The sequence below is a fragment of the Nanorana parkeri genome, unplaced genomic scaffold, assembly GCF_000935625.1.
Source record: "Nanorana parkeri isolate BGI_ZX_2015 unplaced genomic scaffold, ASM93562v1 scaffold987, whole genome shotgun sequence".
Classification (NCBI taxonomy): Eukaryota; Metazoa; Chordata; class Amphibia; order Anura; family Dicroglossidae; genus Nanorana; species Nanorana parkeri.
The window spans coordinates 549944-571864 of record NW_017307255.1 but is presented as its reverse complement, the minus strand read 5'-3'; the positions used below and the strand labels follow the sequence as shown (position 1 = coordinate 571864).

Here is a 21921-nt window from a genome sequence, read left to right as displayed (position 1 = left end):
ACAATAAAACATTGATAAATGTGCCTAGCAATCTAATCCAGGTCAATGCCAATTCCCACACATTCCACCCCTGGAAGGAACAGAACTTGCAGAATATAACACATAGTTGCCCCAAATCCACAAGTCTTGGTTGTACAGGTTTACAGGTTATGTTAATAATCTGAAAACAGCTGGATCAGGCAGCTGTCATCGCACATCTGTGGGTAGCCTAAAACACTTCTAATCTAAAACACTAAACTATGATGCCCATATAATTAAAATCCTAGACTGAGCTATGCTTGATAAAAATAAATTCTGATTAAGGTACCAAAAGAACACTACATATTTTCTTTAAATCCTGAACCACAATTCCAAACCACAATTATTAAAGTGACACTAAACTCAGGAGTTAAATCTTAAAAATGCATTCAAGTACCTCAACTATTAACAAAAATGTATCTTATTTGTGTATCACTCAGCTGTAGATCCTCAAATCATCTCTGAATTGGTGCTGACACTGTCCGTCCTTCTGGAGGGTGGCTACTTTTGTTTCCCCTGGGCTGTGTGTGTTGTAAAGTAGTCTCGCTCTCATGATGGACTACAACCTTAATACAAATTAGTAAACTAAATGTGAGATTGTAGTTCATTGGGGGAGCAAACTTGGAGCAGTGACTACTTTACAACACACACAGGGACAATGGGGAACAAAAGTAGCTACCCACCAGAAGGTAGGACAGTGTCAGCACGAATTCTATGATGATTTCCCAGATAAATATGTTGAAAAATGGTGTGGCATTATCACGCCCATTCACAAAATGCAGCAATGGTTGGGCAACTGGAAGAGGTATCATGGCAGCAGATAAGTCACATCTGCACACTGTGTGGCCCCGCTATGAGCAACTACAATCCCTATCATGCCATTGGGATTGTCGTAAATGGGCATTAATGGGGGCAAGTATCTTATGGATAATTGCCCCCACGTACGAGAATCGTGCAGTGTATGGGCACCTTATCCTGGCCTATTAATTAACCTATACAGTTACAGCAGGTGGTTCAGACTGGGTCCTCCCACTATAGCGAGCAGCAACATCTCCACTTGCTGCAACAAGAACCACACAGTGGAAGAAGACTGGTGGCAAGGGATTAGAAGGCATACAGGCCACAGGTCTTATAAAATACATGTTAAAGTGACACTAAACTCAGGAGTTAAATCTTAAAAATGCATTCAAGTACCTCAACTATTAACACAAATGTATCTTATTTGAGTATCACTCGGCTTTAGCTCCTCAAATCATCTCTGAATTGGTGCTGACACCGTCCTTCCTTCTGGAGGGTGGCTACTTTTGTTTCCCATGGTCCCTGGGTGTGTTGTAAAGTAGTCTTGCTCTTGTTATGGACTACAATCTTAATACAAATTAGTAAACTAAATGTGAGAATGTAGTCCATTGGGGGAGCAAACTTGGAGCAGTGACTACTTTACAACACACACAGGGACAATGGGGAACAAAAGTACCCACACTCCAGAAGAAGGAAGGACAGTGTCAGCACCAATTCAGAGATGATTTGAGGCTCCGCAGCTGACTGATAAAAACATAAGACAAATTTATGTTGATAGTTACGGTGTCTGTATGCATTTTTAAGATTATCTCCTGAGTTTGTCACTTTATACTTTGGTGAAATAAACGCTTTCTCGAGACATTATTTAGCATCTGGCAAAGGACAGTTCTTAAGCAAAGTCTACTGCCGTCTAGTGGCCTTGCCCAAGGCCACTAGACGGCAGTCACATGTTTAAGCACCATGCATAACTAGTTGCGTCTGTAGACTGATTTGCCATAAGGTCCCATGCTTGCTGGGGACCTTGCGGCGGCAGTTTATAGCACCAGCCCGCATATCTCCTGCTCCTCCTTCCCGCCGGCCGCACCCACCTGCGAGACCTTGCACAGCCTCCTGGGACCCTGCACAGCCCTAGTCCAACACTGCACAGTTGGAGTCCGTATCAGAACAACCAGGGGTGCAGCGTTTGCAGTTGCGACCGAGCTCTGGCGCTTCACTATTGTTCTACAATCATTAGTCTTGTTTTTAGAAAAACTGTCACGACACGAAAAAAAAAAAAAGAAGTATTGGTAATTGGTATCGGCGAGTACTTGAGGAAAAGTATCGGTACTCGTACAGACTCTCTAGGCGCTGTTTGCACAGAAGTTCCACAGACCAACCATCCTTGATACTTTTAGACTGCAAGCTCTAATGGACAGGCCCCTCCTTACCATCTTGTCTTGATTTGCATTGTAACTGTAATGCCTTCCTTATATTGTAAAGTGCTGCACGAACCATTGCCGATATATAAATCCTGTGTATTAATAATAATAATAATTTGGTGACGTGTATTCGCTAATCCATCCACACAGCAGCGTAAAACCATAGGCAAAAGCTCCAAGTGTGGAAGGACAAACGTATCCATCAGAATGGATCCAGGGTCCCAAGCCATGTACTCATTCCATGACTACAACAAACTGTTTAAAGGGTTGCAGCCTGCTCTCTACAGTTAACTAACAAGGGGACCACAGCAACCTCACACTGGGCACCAGTATAGGGCAAAGAGTCCTCACTTACGACAGCAGGCTTGGCTCAAGCAAGGAAAGTGGATGTAAGGGACAAGCCCCATCCAGATCTACACCCTCCCAGTGGTGATACGTCTAAGGGGTCTTCAAGGACAGGGATCCACTGGCTGATGGACCATGGCCTTGTGGCTAACTGGCTTGTGCATTGCAACACATGCATATCTGAGTGCAGAATGCAGGATCCAGTGCTTGAAGCAACGTTACAGGCTGGCTGCAACTTCTTGCTGGTGGGTTCCAGGTACAGTCCTCCAAGGCTTAGCCGAGGAGTCAACCAATCTGGAAAGCTGCAATTAAGGGAGCCACAAAGGCTATGAAGCAGCTACAGAATTGCTGGAAGAATCATGAGAAAAAATAAATAAAAAGGAGTAATTTGCAAAAAAACTGAAGCTTGCAGGGAATAGAAAGAGCTATAATAGTGATGTCCTTACAGCTTTGTTTGCCACTGTGTAATCACCTGAAAGTAGCTGCATATAACCCATGGTCTAGAGTGCTATGTACTGTACCATTAGGAAAAAAGGAATTCTGCTGTGGAGCCAATAAGAGATGTAAAAGAAAATCTGACTGAATCGTATAAACCTGCAATGTCATTTTAGCTGGCTATGCTTTTCATTTCAAACTGATTTTTCAATACTTATTATTTCCATTTTTTGGTGTTTGAGATTTTTTGGAGGCTGTGATTATACCTAGTATCATATCTTGCAACTTATAATTACACCTGTACCACAGATTGTAAAACAGAAATAAAAGAACAGTTTGTCATATTCTCACATTACACACACAGCAACCAAGCAAAGCTCTTGAGGTGCAAACTTAAAATCTGAGCAGCCAAATATGACTGAATGCAACAGAAAAATGCACAAAAAGCAAACCACTGCAGGATGATGGAGGTTAATAACCAGACATTTAAAGGCAGTTGTCTTAAAAACTGTAGTGCAGTTGTCTGGAATTATTTATCAGCGCACTTCGCATTCCATAAAGCAGACAGTAGAACTGTCCCTGCCATAACAGCAGAGGGCACAGCATCAAGCGTGCAGTACCGTAGAGGCACTCCAAATCGTCCTGGCCCGAAATCAGCCAGTTCTTGAAGAGACGCAGGTGGTAGGAGCACTGGTGCAGGTGGTGGGCCATTGCCCCATCCAGACAGATGTTCCGAGTCTGAGGGTAGTCAGAGGAAAAGTGGCGCAGCAGCGGGGCGACCTCGTGGCCTTCCAGGCATTCTACAGGAAAGTGGCCCACAACAAGCGACAAGGAAAAAGAAAAGCGTGAGGATGACGAGATGAATAGAAAGGAGAAAAATAGCAAAATAAACATGTGATGAAGCATCTGGAATTGTGTCAAACAGCAGATGGAAAATCCTCATGAATCATGCTAGAAAGAAAAATAAATGTTAACAGCTTAATGCTACAGAGGCAGTAGAAGTACATTACTCTGCTTCTTTTAGGTTACATAAACCTGATATTTGAATAAAGCTAATAAAAATACAGGATCAAATGTAATCTAATGGCTTATTCTGATGAGGTAAGCTGTATTTTGCAGGTGCAGCTCACAGCTCTGCATTTTCTGAGCAGGTAGATAAGCTTTGCTGCAAAAATGCCCATGGCTATGCTCACTTGCATTATGTTGGTCTAACAGCTTCACTCAACACAGCCAAAGCCCATTTAGAAGGTCAGTAAATGCAGAATGATGAGTTGCGTCTGTAGGATGCAGCTCATCACACATCTAAAAAAGCCCCAAGAAGTGGATATCATTGTAAATAATGATATCTGCCACTATACACTAACTGGAAAACATTTCCCACTCACTGTAAAGAAGAGACATTGTGCTAAACACATCTCTATTAGCTTACTTGTAGAACACACAACAGTCTGTTGCAGTTTAAGGAATTAGGATAAACTATGCCTTAAAGTTGATGTATAGCGCATGCTCTTTATCGATTAGCTTTGAATTTTAGTTTGTTTGTAAAGACACTTTGATAAATACAGCACAGCAATCATGATCATTAACAGTGTGCTTTATACAGCTGTCATTTGCACTCAGTAATTATACTTAGTCTTATGTCACTTAACAGCTCAATGGCATAATTTCCAGACAATACTTTGCAAACGTTTTCCTACATCTGCATATTTTAAATATCTTAGGATCAACAAACATCAATCTTCTTTGCATTTCAAACCAGATATAGCAACTTTAGGAAACAAATATTTGCATACAATTTTTTTCTAAATGTTTGCTGTTAGCACATATGCTAGTAGGATTAAAGGCAACTAAATGAAAAAGTGAATTTGCACACATGAAACATGAAGTTAAATGCAGCATTCTGATTAGCTTTCAAAGTTAACTTCCTGCTCCAAGTACCAAGTTAGTTTCTAAAAGGCATCTGAGATGATGAAAACTCAAACAGTATACCATTTTTTTTATTATGCCTATAATTTCTAGGCACATAGTTATTTTTCCATTATATAGCCATACCAAGCATAAGTAAAAGAGATGAGAAAAATATATATTTATATTGAGATGTCCGAAGCAGAATACATTGATACTTAAGAGTTTACATTTGTTGGATCTTTTTACTTTTGTATTTAGTTTGTAGAACAGTAAAAAGGGGTTTCTACATTACCTATGTATTTATTGTATACCCTGCAGGAATATAGTAGCTAAAGCAGCTTAAGGTGACACAAAACCTTTATGTATTAAACATGCTCTCCTTAGAACATTTAAACACCATATCCCTGTCCTTTCTATTTTAAAATGTTAAATCTACCTTTTATTGCCATTTTAAAATAGCTGGGCGCGCTCCTGCTGCCTCTCCATTTTGCTGTGACTTCCGGCGTCCTTCTCCACAAAGTGCCCGAGCATTGTGGGAGTGCGCCCCACTTTCCTTTACAACAATTCCCATAAGCACAGTGCGCTGTGTTCCCACTGCGCCTTTGTCAATTAAGCCAGCATTCCTCCTCCTTCCCCCCCCCTCAGCGAGCAACGGTGCACTGACATTAGCAGCAGAGTAAAGCAGAAATAGCCAAGAAACACAGATGATGGAGCGGTTTGTGCTCCTGAGCTGAAAGGCGAGCCTTCCAAAGAGTGGGAAGAATGCAGATGGGAGGGATTTGAGGGAGGAGAGAGCAGGAGTAAGAGATGTGAGGGCACTTGAAACGATCTCACGTCTCACTGTAGTTCTCAGCTTGAGCGTGCACACAGGGTGGCTACTTTTTAGCTCTAATAGGAACCATGAAGAAAAGTAGTCATCCTCTCGCAGGAAGTTATACAAATAGATAAAGAAATTGTTTTTTGCAGCAATTAAAAGGAAAATAATGAAAAAGAGAGTTAGCTCATTCTTAAATGACTATATTGTAGATATTATTTTATTATTTAATTTTTGGGTTTAGTTTTGCCAAAAATGCAAAAGAGTGTGCACCAAAAATCTCAAGTTGTAAGGATAATTATAAAGTAAGCTGTTCTCTAGCATAATGTAAATCAGGTTCTGCCCCCCCCCCCCCCAAATTGTCTAGCTAGACAGAATAATGGGTTGAGGAATGACGACATCAAGCTTAAAAAATGCATCTGGAAGGCCTTAGGAAGTATTTAACCTCACAGTGTATATTTTTCCCCCTTACAATCTGTTGCATTATTGGTGGGTTTGTAGGGAATGCTCATGGACTGTGCCTTGTTTACTTTTAGAATTTAGGTCCACTTTGAGAGACAAACCATCCAGTTCCAGCTGGATTCAGAAGGTTACTAAAGAATTCACCCCAAGTATCTCCTTACTTCATAGTGGCCTGGCAATTTCACACATAAATATAATGGATTACTAGAGTTTGGAGAACTGCATACCCCCGGTTCCCGAGAGACTAAACAGCTATTAGGATGAACTCGATGGGCTTGCGTCTTTTTTCAACCTGGCTAATTATGTAACTATGGAGCAACCTTTATATGTGTAATAAAAGCATCATCACAGGCTGCTGAACAAAAAAAAAAATGTCGGTTTGCCTTTAAAAATGTTTTAGTGAAACTCATGTCAGAATACCTAGCTCTGGTATTCTGACATCCATTTTGCCTTTACTGATAGCAGATTATTGCAACATCATAATACAATAGATAACACAGAAGACAAAAGCCTGCTATTTACATGGTCTACCTTTTATATTTGTTTGCTATATTTATAATCTCTCTGCTTTTGTAACTTTTTTTGTTGTTGATGGTAGTATCCTTTTTGAATGATTAAAAAACAGAAGCAACCAATGATTAGCATGTAGGCCTTAACTTGGAGTGTACAGATAGAAAAGCATGTAGTAGGTACTAGGGATGCACTGATACCGATACTAGTATCAGTATCGGTGCAGATACCAAGTATTTGGGCGAGTACTGATTGGCCGGGAAGCCAGCTCGATGCCAACTGGCTGGGAAGCCAGTTTCCTGGTCAATCACAATTGAGCCGGCCAAACAACATGGAGCCGGTTTACTGGACAATCAGGAAGCCGGGCAGTATGTCATTACATGCCTCCCGGCTTCCTAATTGTCAGAAAAGCCGGATCCATGCCAGCGGAGGCACTGGTATCGGTACTCGGTATCGGCAAGTACCGAAAGTAAAAAATTGGTACCCGTACTGGATACCGAAAAAACGGTATCCGTGCATCCCTAGTAGGTACCCAAAACCAAAAAGATGTAAACAGTCCTCCCTGTTGAACTATAGTCAAGTCAAAAGTAACTAAGAAGTAATATTTCTATGTTGCTAAAAGTCAGATAATGACTTGTACATGTACATAATTGGTGCTACAATATGCATGGGTAAAACAAGAGATTCTCTGTTATTTATAGTCTTTAACTGCTTGAAGACCAGGCGTTTAGACCCCCTTCCTGGCCAGGCCATTTTTCAGTATTCAGCGCTGTGTTACTTTGACTGACGTTTATTCCGTCATGCAACGCTGTACTGAAATGAATTTTATACCATTTTTTGGGGACAGATAGAGCTTTCTTTTGGTGGTATTTAATCACCACTACGGGTTATATTGTTTACTATAATTAGGAAAAATTACTGAAATTTTATTTTTTTTACATTATGTTAGGAAACATTTATTATTACCTAGTTTTTTGGTAAAATATAAAAGACGGTGTCACGTCGGGTAAATGTACACCAAACATGTCAAGCTTTGCGCACCTGCAAAATCGCAGAAAACTACCACACCCAAAATTGGCCATAGGCGACGCTTTAAAAGCTTTTACCGCTCATCAGTTTAGTGTTATCAGTGACGGCGCAAACGTCTTTTTTGCACGTATGCGCCCCCGACGCATGTTTGCATGCGTGTATGTATGGGTGGGGACTTTACTTTTTTTTTTTACATTCTTTTTTATGTGTAACTTAAAATGTTTTTCAATATCGGGCATTTCCCGCTTGCGCGCGCCCAGCTGCACGCGCGAGGGGGCGTGTCTGAGCGGACGTCTAAAGATGCCCGCTCAGATCTTGAGAGATTCTTGAGTTGTTGGCTTTTTGAAGACACCATACTTGTAGGTGTACAAGAAATGAACCAGAACCCAAGATAAGAGACTACAACAACTGGGGACTAAACAAGGTACTACTACTATTTCTGGAAAATCCAGTCATTAGAACTATTTATGGCATAAAGACCCTGGGAAGAACCTAAATGCACCATCCATAAAAAAAGTGTCATGTCTGTTTGGGCAGATGCTACTTGCAGAATATTGAACGGGGGTTTCTATTTTTCTGTTTACTGGATCTATACTAGCATAGCGGCTACCATTCCTAAACACTCCAAAGACATGCTGGAAGGTTAAGGGGCTCCTACCTACATTGGCCCCTGTATGTATGCATGCATGCATGTGAGATAGGGGCCTTAGATTGAAAGCTCCTTGAGGGCAGGCACTGATATGAATGTGCGCTATGTGAAGTGCTGGGTAAAACCGTCAGTGCTATATAAATACCTGTAATAAATAAATAAACCATGCTGTGAAAATTGGAAATACTTAGAAGTATGCTAACTCGAGCCTTTTTAAAGCAGGCTCAAGTCACTAGAACCCAAAACAGGTCCTGAAATGCAGTGCTTTTGCTAGACAACAGAATTTAGTTTGGCTGCATAGGCATCTTTTACTTTGATCTGTTTAGTTCCCTTTTGCGTCATCATTTCCCTTTTACTTTTTTTAAAAGTAGAAAGGACACTCTAGTAGCACTATGGAGATCATCTTATACTTACCTGTCTGCCCATCTGAACTTTAGAAATGTGTGTCCTTCTACCTAACATTTTCTCTGCTGCCTTAATAATGTTTTATGGTTTTCGTTTCATGTCCTAGCCAATGGATTGCACATGCCCAAAAATGCTTCTTTTTATTCTAAACTCCATTTTTCTACTTTTTTCCATTCCCCAATTGAAAAATAAATAAATAAGGATTAAAAATAGGGAGTGACGGGCTGAAGGTTGTTTAATAGAATTAGCATGACCAAAGAATAATCAAAAGATGAGTTTTCTTAGTCTGTATTTCACCTTTTATGACGGAATCAAAATGCCTTATACCTTTTGCACATTGGACTTCTCCAGTTATAACATTGGCAAATTAGGGACTGCTATTTGCCAGTCCCTCACCTATTTTTCTGATATGAATTTCTATATGACTACATAAAGATTCCAGGCAGCTAAATAATTATGATTGCTTGTTCCAGTGACTGTATTGCATCAATAGCATTTTTTGCCATTTAAAAATAGCTATAAGTTGGAAACCATAAAAAATTGTTATTAAGGCTTGTAATAAACACTGATTTACTAGGAGCTATGACCAGCTGAACCTACTGTCCTGCCTGACATCATGGGTAAATGAGTGTGCACAGTAACAAGTAAATTGCTCATCAAGAAAAAAGAAAAAGGGCAGGTGCATTTTTTTCAGTGTGTTCCAGTGTGCTGCTAACCCATTCAAAATCATTAATCATTATTTACAAAATTGTCAGTAGCTTACTTAAAGCTGTCATTTTCCTCTTTCTAGTCTTTCATTCGCTATATATTGGCCCATGCACTGGCTACCTCCATCTTACAAGGTTGATATAAAACCCCTCACACACCAAAAAGAGTGGATGAAAGATTATCCCCTCACTTTTCAGCCTTCTTGAGTTCACCACCATCATGTAGTTGACAATATCTGCAGATCTGACTGCTCACAGACAATAAGATGATGCGACAGGTGTCCCAATTTGTACAGTCAGCTAAGGACAGTCTGCAAATCTACCACTGCCACTTACAGTAATTACTTATCCACAAGGTATCAGCAGCAACATACAGCTGACACATTCACATTGCAGAACTTGTATCACTATGAACAAGTGATACCACAATTTGTAAATGAATTGACAAGCTACAATGTGTATGCTTATTACTTTCATATATAGACATTTGTAGAAAGCAGAGATCTACAGACAAACATTTCTGCCAAAGAATGCAAATCAATTAGTCTATTATAAACACAGCTCTAAAATAGTGAAACAAAAAAGTTCACAAAACATAAGAAAGGCAGTAGGGGGGAGAAAATTAGCAATTTCCCATATGCAACAGCATTATGATAGAGTATGGAAAGGTTAAAGCTCCTATGAAGTTATTTTATGCTGCCTGTGTTCCGCTGGAGAGATTTTCACTTCCTGTCCTGGATATTCAACATGAAAGGAGAGCAAATCTCTTGAAAGCAAACAGAATTCCCATCTTAGATAGTTTTCCCAGTTGGAGGATTTTTCCTTGCTTCCTGCTCTGTCGTCAGCTGTAAATTTTTGGATTTTACATCACATTTTGTTTTGGTGATAACTGTCATCAGGCTAAATAGAGAAGTGAATCTTCCCAGTGGGAACAATGACTGCAATAAAACCTCAGAGAGGATCTATCCCTCTGCCATCTTTTCAAAAACTAAAAAAAATAAGAATTGCCTTAACATTTTAAGTAGAAAGCTTGCTCCTGAATAGTCTTGTAGATGGTTGGGGCAATAAACAGGCAATTTTACAATGTGCAGAGTTGAAATTAATACATAACGTAGAACTTTTTGGTCTAATGTTGCTTTAAAGCAAACACTAATCTCACCGACCAACAGCAAAGCTACTTCCTGCATGTAGTGCCTGAGTGCACCAAATCTTATGGTAAAAACTGTGCATCTGCATCACAAACATAGTACTGAAAGTACTATGCAAATTAAGTTTATTCAGAATTTCCTTTGTCTTTCAAATGGAGAACATTTTGATACAGTCTTTAAATGTGTATATAACTTCTTAATTTGCCCCCACTAATCAGCTTTTCAAGGTTGGGGACTTGTGGTTGATTCCATAACAGTGCAGTCATATCATGCAGGAAGTACACGCGAATACAGAAGTTCTGCAATAAGCATTTATACACACACTAAATGTTCTGGCCCAGCTGGTCCAAATTAAAGAATATTGTTGGTCCTAAACTGTGCTTTCTTTCTTTATTATAATCACAGTGTTTCTTTTTAGAAGGGAGCACCAGACACTCCAGCATATGGAATAATTTTGATATAATTGTAGAGTTATCACTACACTACATAGACCGAGTTTGATAAATAACTGCACTCTGAATACATGTTTAGTTTTACATAACTAACAAGTTCTAAGACCAATTTTCAAATGTTTAGTATTCTTTCACCAGCAGATATAAAATGTTCTAGAAAAGTCCACCCTGTACAGTACATACTCTTGGCCAATCCTGTTTAACAAAAATTCAGTGGCGTTTCATTTTCTTTTGAAGTAGACACTGTCCCCCATACCAAAATGTCCTACATGAGAAAACTTAATCTGAGGTATTACCATATACTATGTTTATTACGAAGTACTGATGGGGTGGTCATAATAATCTGGCCACTCAGTGTATATTGTATGACTTGTATTATGTTGTCCTTTCTCTTCTCTTTATTATATGTTCTAATAAGACAGCTCAACAGAAGCTGCTTATGTGTCAACGGTTTCTCTCTGATACCTGAAAGATAGCCATCTATAGCAGATAGCCATCAATAGCCATTAATAACTGCATTAGCTTGTAAGTAACATAGTTAAAGCAGACCGCACATCATGCAACATACATACATGTAGTTACTATATACATATAGAACAAAAGCACAGTCAATTAGAGTCACTGTCCTGGCACTGGTTGAAGAAGTCAGGCAGTTTTAATAAAATGTTTGCAGTCTCTGTTTTAATGGGTTTGGCTTTTCTTATGGGATCTCCAGAAAACTAATTGAAAACTGCAGCAAACAACCAATCTCCATCTGTACTTGCCAATAGGGATGGGATCTGGTTAGGGCATGCAAAATGTCTAATCTAAATACTAATTATGGCTTTAGGCTGGCTCATATTATACATAATCTGCAAAACATTTGTATGACTGGTGTATGGGCAATGCCCAACTTTTAGGGCTTTCACAAATCTCTAGAGATATTGAATGGCTGGAATGCTTAGCAGTTTGTAGGAGGACAACATTGCACTTGTTTGCAATCCTTGTATAATGCCTGCTATTATCCCCTGCACAGTGATGCAAAAAAATAACTTCTCATGGGCCATGCTTCTGCAACCACAGCAGATAAGCTCTTTTTCGAAGTCAAATTTTGCCAAGGACTGAAAATGCTCTCCAATTTGACTTTAGCTTTTGTAAAGTAAACTGGGACTCAAACTAAAGAGTTTAAAAAATATGTATTTTTAGTGGGTCCAGAGTGCTACAATGTCCACCTCTAGTGCAAAGAAATAAAGCAAACAAAGAAAAAAAGAAAAGTAGAGCAAGAGAAAATGAAGATGATGTATACAAGGTCATAAAAAAAATCTAAGGTAAAAATCACAAGAAAAAAAGGAAACTAAAAATTATTTTTTTATAAATATTAAAAGATTTTTTCTAATTTTTTTCTAGTGGAAAGGTGTCATCACTGAATCAGATTTCGATTAACAACTATTTTGTTAACGCTAACAGTTATTATATAGATGTATGTTTGCTTACATGGCTTTGTACATATAAAATTGTAAACAGGATATATTCATACATGGATGGATTAGGAAAGTGGAAGAACAGCCTGTTTTGAAATTATAAATTTTTGTGTTTTACGGATGAGTACAGACTGTAGTCTGGCCATTGATGGAAGTGTATGTAAATCCGAACAATAAAACTCTCTATTATTGGTTCTGTGTTTGTTCCCTTTGGTCTGTCAAATATACTATCAAAAGCGTTTGGTCATCTTGATAAATGCAAAAAACACTTGTTGATTTTACCAGAAATCTTGTCAGCTTATAACTTCCTGTTCTCTCAGCCTGTGCTGACTCTTATCAGCTACATTGTTCTCATCTATCTCTAAGGACTACAGAACCACTCCTCTCTATGTTATGGACAATGGAAGCGGCAGAGTCATTTAGACCTCTCCTGTTTTTGCAGCCTAAAACAGTGGGGTGTGAGCATTGTCATCCTAGGACTGGAAGTGTGTTGCTGGCAGAATTACCAAGTTAAAATTAAGAAAAAAAACTTGCAAAAAGAAATCTAATGCCGCAACCTCATCTAAGGAATTAGGAGCTTCAAAATATTATATTATATTTTTCCTTGAATGGTAGGTTAAAAAATTGTTAATTCAGAACAGTGTTTTAATTACATGTAAACCCAACCAATAAAATCCTATATATCTTTTGAAATGTTCATTATTTTTAGTACATTTTTAGAGGCCAAATGTTGTTCAATCTAGAAATGCATATACTGGTTCCCCTGGGCTCTCTTTACATTATTCTACATCCAAAAAAAAAAACATTTTATGTTGTTTAGTGCCTTGAAAATGGGCCTAAAGTAGAAGCCATGTGATCCAACCCCCCATCTTCCATTCTGTCTCACAGCTTGAACTGTGGATGGAGGAATTCAGCAATGGCCACATGCAAAATAGTGATTGTGTGTGTGTGCCACCCTCGGCAAAGCTCTGCAAGTACGCCGAGTCCGACATGTGATCGTGGTGACCCTGCTCACAAACAGAGCAGATTTGGTCTGGGACATGGTTACATGAATCACATAGCCTAGAGGACTACAAGAGGCAGGTCCTCAATGTCCAGGAGAAGGAAGTAGTTGAAAGACACTAGGCGTCACTCAACCCAGCAAGAAGGTGGAGACACTGAAAAGATGGCAACCTTTCAGATTGATCTGCATGAAAACTAAGGTAAGTATACCACAGAATACATCTTTTTGATCATCAGTATGACAAATGGGATTCATTGGCTAATAATTACCAAGGTTCAAGTTGGGCTTTATTTTTTCAAATGTTCAGCTTTCAAAAAATAATACTTGGTAATCCTGCAGTTAATGTCCTTATTTAGAACACTTCCTGTTGTCAGGTGTCAACACTTTGTCCCAGTCTGCTAATTGTTATCCTGCATTGCCAGCTTTTCATATGCACTTTTGTTAGAGACCATAAAGCAAATTTCCCAGGCATGTCCCACCATTGCCAACATTGGAAAAGCCTGCCCTAAACAAATGTCATGCAGCCACCACTGGAGTGCATGCATGTAGACAGGAAGTGGCTGCAGGGGATCAGAAGCACTGAAATGCCAAAAAGGAGGGTAAAAATAAAATCAAGACGTTTTTAAAAAATCGAACATGGCAATTTTTATGATACACAGTTGTTAAAAAAAAACCTAAGGGCCATATTTATAAATCATACCCTGTAATTTAAAGTGACACTAAACTAAGGAGTTTAATTTTAAAAATGCTTTAGAATACCTTAACTATCAACAAAAACATTTACTTTATTTGGGTATCACTCAACTGTAGATCCTCAAAACATCTCTGAATTGGTGCTGACACTGTCCTTCCTTCTGGAGGGTGGCTACATTTGTTCCCCATGATCCCTGTGTGTGTTGTAAAGTAGTCACCACTCCAAGCTCACTCCTGTGATGGACTAAAATCTCACGTTTAGTTTACTTAGTTGTATTGAAATTATAGTCCATCACAGGAGCAAGCTTTGAGCGGTAGTTACTGTACAACACACACAGGGATATTAGGGAACAAAAGTAGCCACCCTCCAGAAGGAAGGACAGTGTCGGCACCAATTCAGAGATGATTTGAGGTTCTATAGTTGAGCGATACCATGGAGTCTGTTTAAACAGCCCCGATGCTGGCGACGTACACTGTACGTCGTCAGTCACGAAGGGGTTAAAGATGTAATTCCTGAGTTTAGTGTCCCTTTAAGATTCCCCTGCAGCGAATATTTGGTGAATGCCACATTCACTGCTGCATAAACATTCTCCAATATATCATCCATTTAGGGTTTACATTTACTTTAAGTGTAAGTGCCATTAGATACGGCCTTAAGAAGCTGTTGGTTATAAACATATTTTAAACAAGAACTTCAGCTTCACTTTTGTTTAAATTTTTCTGCTACCCATTCCTACAGGACTAGTTACCCAATGTTCTTTTGTTTTGTAGTCTCCTCAAGAACTTTCTATTTAGCGCTATGGCACCATGTTACTTTTGGTTGGGTTGACGGACTGATTCATCTATACACTTCCCCTTCAACCAGACTGTCTGTGACAGGGCTACAGTGGAAGGCCTTACGTTATATGTGGGCATTGCTAGTACAGGTCTAGTTGTCATGTATTTTCTCTTATAAACAAATATGAAGCTGTGGCCCACAATCTCACCCAGACTGGTTAGCAAAACCAGTGTGCCATCCCCGAGTTTGTGGTTGCATGTTTAGGAAAGGGCACTAGATACGACAAGAGCAATTTAGTGCATCCTGAGGACTCCTTTCACAAGCCCAACATGTACTGGACCTGGATATCAAAGCAATGCAAACCTACATGAGGTTATTAAAAACGTCTTGTTGCTATTCAGTAAGTTCTTACTGGGTGACTATTTCATCTATACTGTATATTGTGGTATGCATACACTTTAAGTGCGTCACTGCAATACTCTTAATACCTAATTTTCTAAGTAAAAAAAAAAATCAAGCATAGCGCACCAACTCAAGGTATTAGTATTATTTGTCTGTGACTTTCCTTTTTATAAGGGTTCTTTTAAAACCTAAGCAATGTACAGTGACTAGACTGTAGTCCAAAACTCCCTCTGAGCCTTCCCGACAGTCATCTCATTATCAGAAAGTTTCGTAATGAATGCTTTAGAGCAAAATAAATCCATATTTTATGGGTTTACTGAAATTAAATAGAGAGCTCATTGCTTTCGAGAAGCAGAAACATTTATCTTCTACATTAAAAATAGTATGCAAAGGGGAATTTGAAATGCACCAGATTTTATGAATAGGAGCGAAAAATAAAGTGAGACAATTAGAAAAATATTATGTAATTTATAATACTTTCTTTTTCTTAATGGTGTATGCTTACAAGATCATCTCAGAACACCCTTGCAGGAATCTACCACACAGATGGCCGTGCAAGAGCTGGATCTTGCGACGTCACAAAGTTGGAAGATGGATGAGAAGAAGCACGATACGACACAAAAAGAGGAAAATAAATCACTTGAAGAAAAAATGATCAAAAGAGGAAAGGAAGGATCCACATCATAATATCAATATGAACAAAAGATGTCGGAATGAAAAAAGAATTTAAGAAAAAATAAAAAAATGGGGTTAATAAAGTGAGGCAACACTTCAAATCAAGTAAGCGAACGTACCATTAGTCGGATGCTTTGCAAACGACACAGAAAATCGTTTTACAGCTGGCATAGACAACAGTTCTGGAGAAATAAAAGAAAACAGGCATTGGCATTAACATCCTGGCTTTGGCCACCAAGACAAGCACATATACACACCAAAAGGATCCTGGGACAACAAACAGCAACTTGTGTTAAAGCCAAAACATCATCCATTTTCTTTGTGGTTATTATCAGAAGCCACATACAGTAGAAAAGCAGTTTAAAAAATTGATCAGTTTATAACGTTACGCTTCTCATGCATAGGTTATCCATCCAAAAATTTTACTGTGTGTTCTAAGATACCAAAATCATGGTTCAGGTTCAGCTGTGAACTACAGAAAAGAATTAGAAATGAGAATCGGTTAAAGAAAGACTAATGTGACAATGATGATTATACCAAATTGTTGGCAAAAAGTATGAAAAGTGGTCTGAAAAGCATTGCATATAGCAGTCAAAGGCAAGCTTTCATTTTCTAATCTGTACTAGAAATTTGACAGATGGAATATCACTGGTCACTAAGACTACTAATAGTAATGAAATAACACTTGTTCAGTTGGTTTTCCACGATTTTCATGTGGGTAGCACCAGATGCGACTGGTCCGCTATTGTCAGGGGAAATAATCAAACAGCCAGGCTGGTAGAACATGTCCTGACTGCTATTACTTTTGTACTGAAAATCTGGCACCATCACCCTACTACCTCCCTCCCCTCTACATTGAGAGCCAAGCTTATAAGGCCATAAAGCATACTGCTAAGAGGTTGTCTCAAGAGCATTCAGTGTAATGTAGCACTAGAAGTTGGTGATGAGTAGGTCTGTGGCGGCTTGACTCATAGGAGGGTACTTGCAGTTGGACCCTATAAGCATGTGAAGATTGTGAAGGTTGGTGAGAATGCGCGTGTGTGAATAAAAAAGGTTCTAGAAACCCAAGACAGTTGAAGAACACTGAACAATGCTATCAAATTACTACACATACTGCAGTGCCCATGACCAACAGATCTAACACTACCGAAGCCCTGAAGAAGAGGAACCCCTATAACCTGAAATGTGTTGGCTATGTTTTAGGTCATACACTAATAAAGTGATCATTGTTCTTCAACATGCTGGCGTTTCCAAGACTTTCTATTCATGCATGGAACTTCTCACTTACCTTCACAATCTTTAAAAGGGCAGACAGGTCATTCCTGCATGATAGACGGGCCTCAAAAGTCTCTTGGCAGCTTTAGAAGTACACGTATCTTCCAGGCACTCTTGATACATGAAACTAAGTGTATTGTGTCTAATTTATATGAGAATTCAATCTATGGCAAGGTAACACTTGGGAGTTTGCCTAACGCTCCTCAATGGTTAAATCCATCTGCCTAAAGAATTCTGGTCTAATAACAAAGTTGCATTTTGTTTTAAAGTCCAACTCGACCCAAAACTAATTTTTACTGGGGACAGCTGCTCATATCTCTTGAGGACTTTCATGAGATTTTACGACAGAAGATTGCGTCTCTATCACCTTCCACAAGACCATAACAGCTGTGTCACACTTCAGCTGGATTACCCAGCTATATGACTGTTCTGCATATACTCTCTAGCAGGATGCCTATATGGAGTAGACAGTGTATGCATTCCTCAGTTTGCCAGGAGATCCGCTTTTTGTACAATAGCTGAACAATGATAAGTCTTACAAACCACACTTTTAGAACTTTGTCTGGATACATGTAGAACATGTGTGAGTGCTGAAGCAGTAGAGAGAAGACTATTTACAGAGGAGACATGGACAGCACCTGAGTGGCTGTTTTAGTACTCACAATCAGTGTTTAAACAATAATGGTCAAATGGTTGGGTCAAAATACCAAGGCAGGGTGAATCATCTGAAACCACATAAGTAAATGCCAAGTTATGCTGCTTTATTTCTACAAATGCCTCTGTTGTTTTTTTTGGATACTATTTTATTCTCCCTGTCCTATTCTTCAAAGTTATGTGCTGCATTCCTCTTCTGGATGACTGATGGAAATGCTTAAAATGGGAAGCCTCTGATGTCACAGTCAGACAAGTTCATGTAAGAGGGTAATGTACCCTAAGGCCATTAACAACTTCTTCTGACAAAAGATTGCTAATGTTTTTACATCAAGGACAGTGTAAGCAGCCGTGATGCTACATATTAAAGATTATCTCAAATGAAATATAAAAATGTAATATATTGCAGCTTACCAGTTCTCAGATGAGGTGGCTGCATTTGTTTTCTTTTTCAGGATTTCCCCCCTTTATTTTTACCTGGTAATCCTGCAAATAACACACTTCCTGTCCCCGGATGGCTATTGTCACTCCTTCACTGTATCTACAGAGTAAGTCATAGTTGCCACCCAGGCTAAACTTTGTTTATATCCATTACAAGGGGTATGGGGAGATTAGTATTTTACAGCAGTTAAGATTGTTTTATTGTTCCAGTTGAGCTCACAGGCAATGACAAGGACACTGCATTTCGGGCAAGATTAACTTCTTCTGTACTTGCTAAAAATTTTCTTTATTTAAAAAAAGAAAAACAAATGCAGCTACCACATCTAAGGACTAGTAATCTTCAATATTATTACATTTTTTTGTTGTAGGATTTACTTATCTCTTAACCCAGATCAGCAAGGTAATTTTTGTTCTGACCTCTACGATATTTTCAAGCAAACCTAAAGTCTATAAGTAAACCTTGACCTTCCAATGGGTGGCCTGTAATATAGCAAAAATGTAATAGATTATTCCCAATATCAGAGTTGCTCTGAACAAACACATAAAGCTGGATCCAGGCACTACCTGGTCACAAATAGTATAGGCTGCTTCCTGCATTCCAGGTGCATTAGCCTAAACTGTTCAGCCCTACTTTTACCAGAAATAGGCATTTATTTTTAGACATGTTCTGTCATGCAACTGTGTATATAAATTGACACCTGGGATAACATTTCCACTAATGCTAGAAGAAACATAGTAAAACCTGTGCAAGGCTGGGAGATTTTATGCAAAGGGAAGGTAAATGTGTTTAGAGTTGTAGAAGAGAAACATTTGCACTGAAAGTTGCTGTGTAACTCTGAATGCAGTTTCTCTTTGCTCTGGAAATAGCATGCTCATTCTGAGTCCAAAAACAACATTTTTAGGCTAAACACTGTATTCGGACTAGGGATGTTCAGACACGAAGTACTGTACTTGGTACAGGTACAGATATTTTTCCAGCTCCAAGTCTATCAAGTACTGATACTTGTCCAAGTACTCACAGATACAAGTACCGATAAATGTTTGTTTATTGTCATAAGACAGTTTTTCTAAAACAATACAGACTACCGTATTTGCCGGCGTATAAGACGACCCCCTACTTTTTGTGTCAAAATATAGGTTTTGGGCGAGTATAGCCCAAAATAATGTGTAAATGCACTTACTAACCTCTATGGCGGTATTCCCGAGTGTGGCTCGGGGTTAATTTTCAGTACCATAAGTGGTAACCCTGAGCCACACTCGGGATTACAGTCTCTTACCTTGTCCACGATCCCCGCAGCGTCCTCCATCTTCCGTCCTTCAGCTACATACCGTATACCGCGCTGAGCCAATCACAGCAGGCTTTGTACTCATTATTCATTCAAAGCCTGCCGTGATTGGCTCAGCGCTGAGTCAATCACGGCAGGCTTTGCATTCATTAATACAGGCTTTGTATTAATGAATACAAAGCCTGCCGTGATTGGCTCAGCGCGGTATACTGTATGTAGCCGAAGCTACATACAGTATACTGAAGTATACCCGGCGTATAAGACGACCCCCGATTTTCGGGCAGTGTTTTTGGGTCTAAAAACCTGTCTTATATGCTGGCATATACGGTAATGATTTCAGGACAGTGGTGGAGCGCCAGAGCCAGGTCCCAGCTGCAACCATGGTAGTTCTCGTGAAAATGCCAAGCATTAGCACTGGTATCTGAACAGCCCTAATAAGGACATTTAACAGTAAATTACATATGTATCCGTCTTAAAGGAGAACTATGAGGCGAGTGCTTTTCACTCACCTCATAGTTCTAGCCGACCTGTGACAATGAGACTGTCACAGGTCAGCTCAGTAGATCGGGAGGTGAGCGAACACATACCGGCGTTCGCTCACCTCTTGATCCTGTCACGGCTCTCTGCCGTGACAGGGAGGGGCTGGATTCCCCCCTCCCAACTCCGATCCGCCAGCGATGACTGGCGGAACAGACGGGGGTGGGTACAGCTGGCTCCGGCTCTAGATAGGCAGAGCCAGCTGTCAGTCACGCAGCTGGGCGGATCCCGACACAATTGTCGGTATCCGCTTCAGCGTCTCAGTATACCGAGAGCAGCACCTCGCGGTATACTGCGGCGTCTCAGTATAGCGCTAGCCACAGCTCGCGCTATACTGAGCCTAGGGTGACGGGAGGACGCTAGTTTGTGTCCTCCCGCTACCCTAAGGAGAACTATGGGGCAAAGCCTTAACCCCATAGTTCTCCTTTAAAAGAAAACTGCCTCTTCAAATATACATGTAGGTTATGCTACTGAAAAAGAAATAAAGGACCACTGACTCCAGTCTTCACCCGGAGTTATGTTTCTCTGCTAAATGTTGTTTCCCACTCACCAGTCCCTACTTCACGTTCCCATCAACATAACAAAAGATTAAGAAGCCAAATTGATGCCGTTTCACTTACATGTCAATTAGTAAAAATAAATGCAAAATTAATTAACAACTCAATGGGAACTTTCTCAAAATAATTGACCGTGTACTGTACGCTAAACATGAACAAACTGCACTGGCAATGAGGAACAGTGGTGGCAATTGAAACCTCACCAAGATTTATAGATGGGTGAATCAACAAGAACGTACGTATGTCTTAGAATTAACATAAATTCGAATGAGAAACAACGCTACATTGTGAGTTTCACAAAGCAGCAATTTTCACCAAGCTGCCACTTGGAAACTGCTTGCTTACCCAAGTATTTAAAAATTTAAGAATGGTCTAAGGAGCCATATTTCACCTTATTTCCAACATCTAACCAAATTTTCATTTGAAGAACACTAATGGATGCCTTCTGCCAGCAATGTAACTATAAAACTTGGACAGGGATCAATAAAATTGTGTCCATTATATAGGAGTACTAAGTTTCATGCAAAAAGAGTGGTGCAGAATCCACACAGTTTATTCACACAGTTCAGTGCTGCTGTTGCATCTCAAGCAAAGAGTAGTCCTGATCCTTGATTTTAATTCAACAGTTGTGGAAATCACATTACCATCAAAGGCCGTGACACACTGCAGGCGAAGCAGTGTGGAGCACAGACAAGCGGCGACTCGCGGCTCTTGGCGAGCAGTGTGTCTAGCAAAGTCCGATCGCCCGCTCAGCTCGGTGGCAGCTTGCGTAGCGCAGTGTCGAGAGATAAAAAAGTTAATCTCTAGCCAATCCGAGCCAATCCGAACACGCGATTCAATGTAGGCATCACGAAGCGTCGGCAAGCAACCAGCCAATCAGATTCAGACAAAAGCGCCTGGTGAGTCCAGAAGAGACGTTTGTGTGGTATGTTCTCTTCCAGCCTAGTTCAATCCTATCCAGCTCTCAGCTATGGCACTTTTTAAATGAAATAAATACATTTATCAACGTTTAATTATCTAATGAATTATATGATATACTTAATAATATAAATAATGAAACATATT

At 39.7% G+C, this 21921-nt stretch overlaps 1 protein-coding gene across 2 annotated transcripts in view; it reads right to left on the bottom strand.

Annotated features, from left to right (window-relative positions):
- The window catches only part of PPIP5K1 (diphosphoinositol pentakisphosphate kinase 1), a 113818-nt gene that overhangs the window by 11521 nt on the left and 80376 nt on the right, over positions 1-21921 (bottom strand). The window contains exons 27-28 of one of the 2 annotated variants that reach the window (XM_018566915.1): positions 16229-16291; positions 3635-3814 (exon numbers count right to left, since the gene is read on the bottom strand). In XM_018566915.1, coding sequence (XP_018422417.1) covers positions 3635-3814; positions 16229-16291 — 243 coding nt within the window. The remainder of the gene's footprint in view (positions 1-3634; positions 3815-16228; positions 16292-21921) is intronic. The other variant, XM_018566916.1, reaches the window with a different exon arrangement.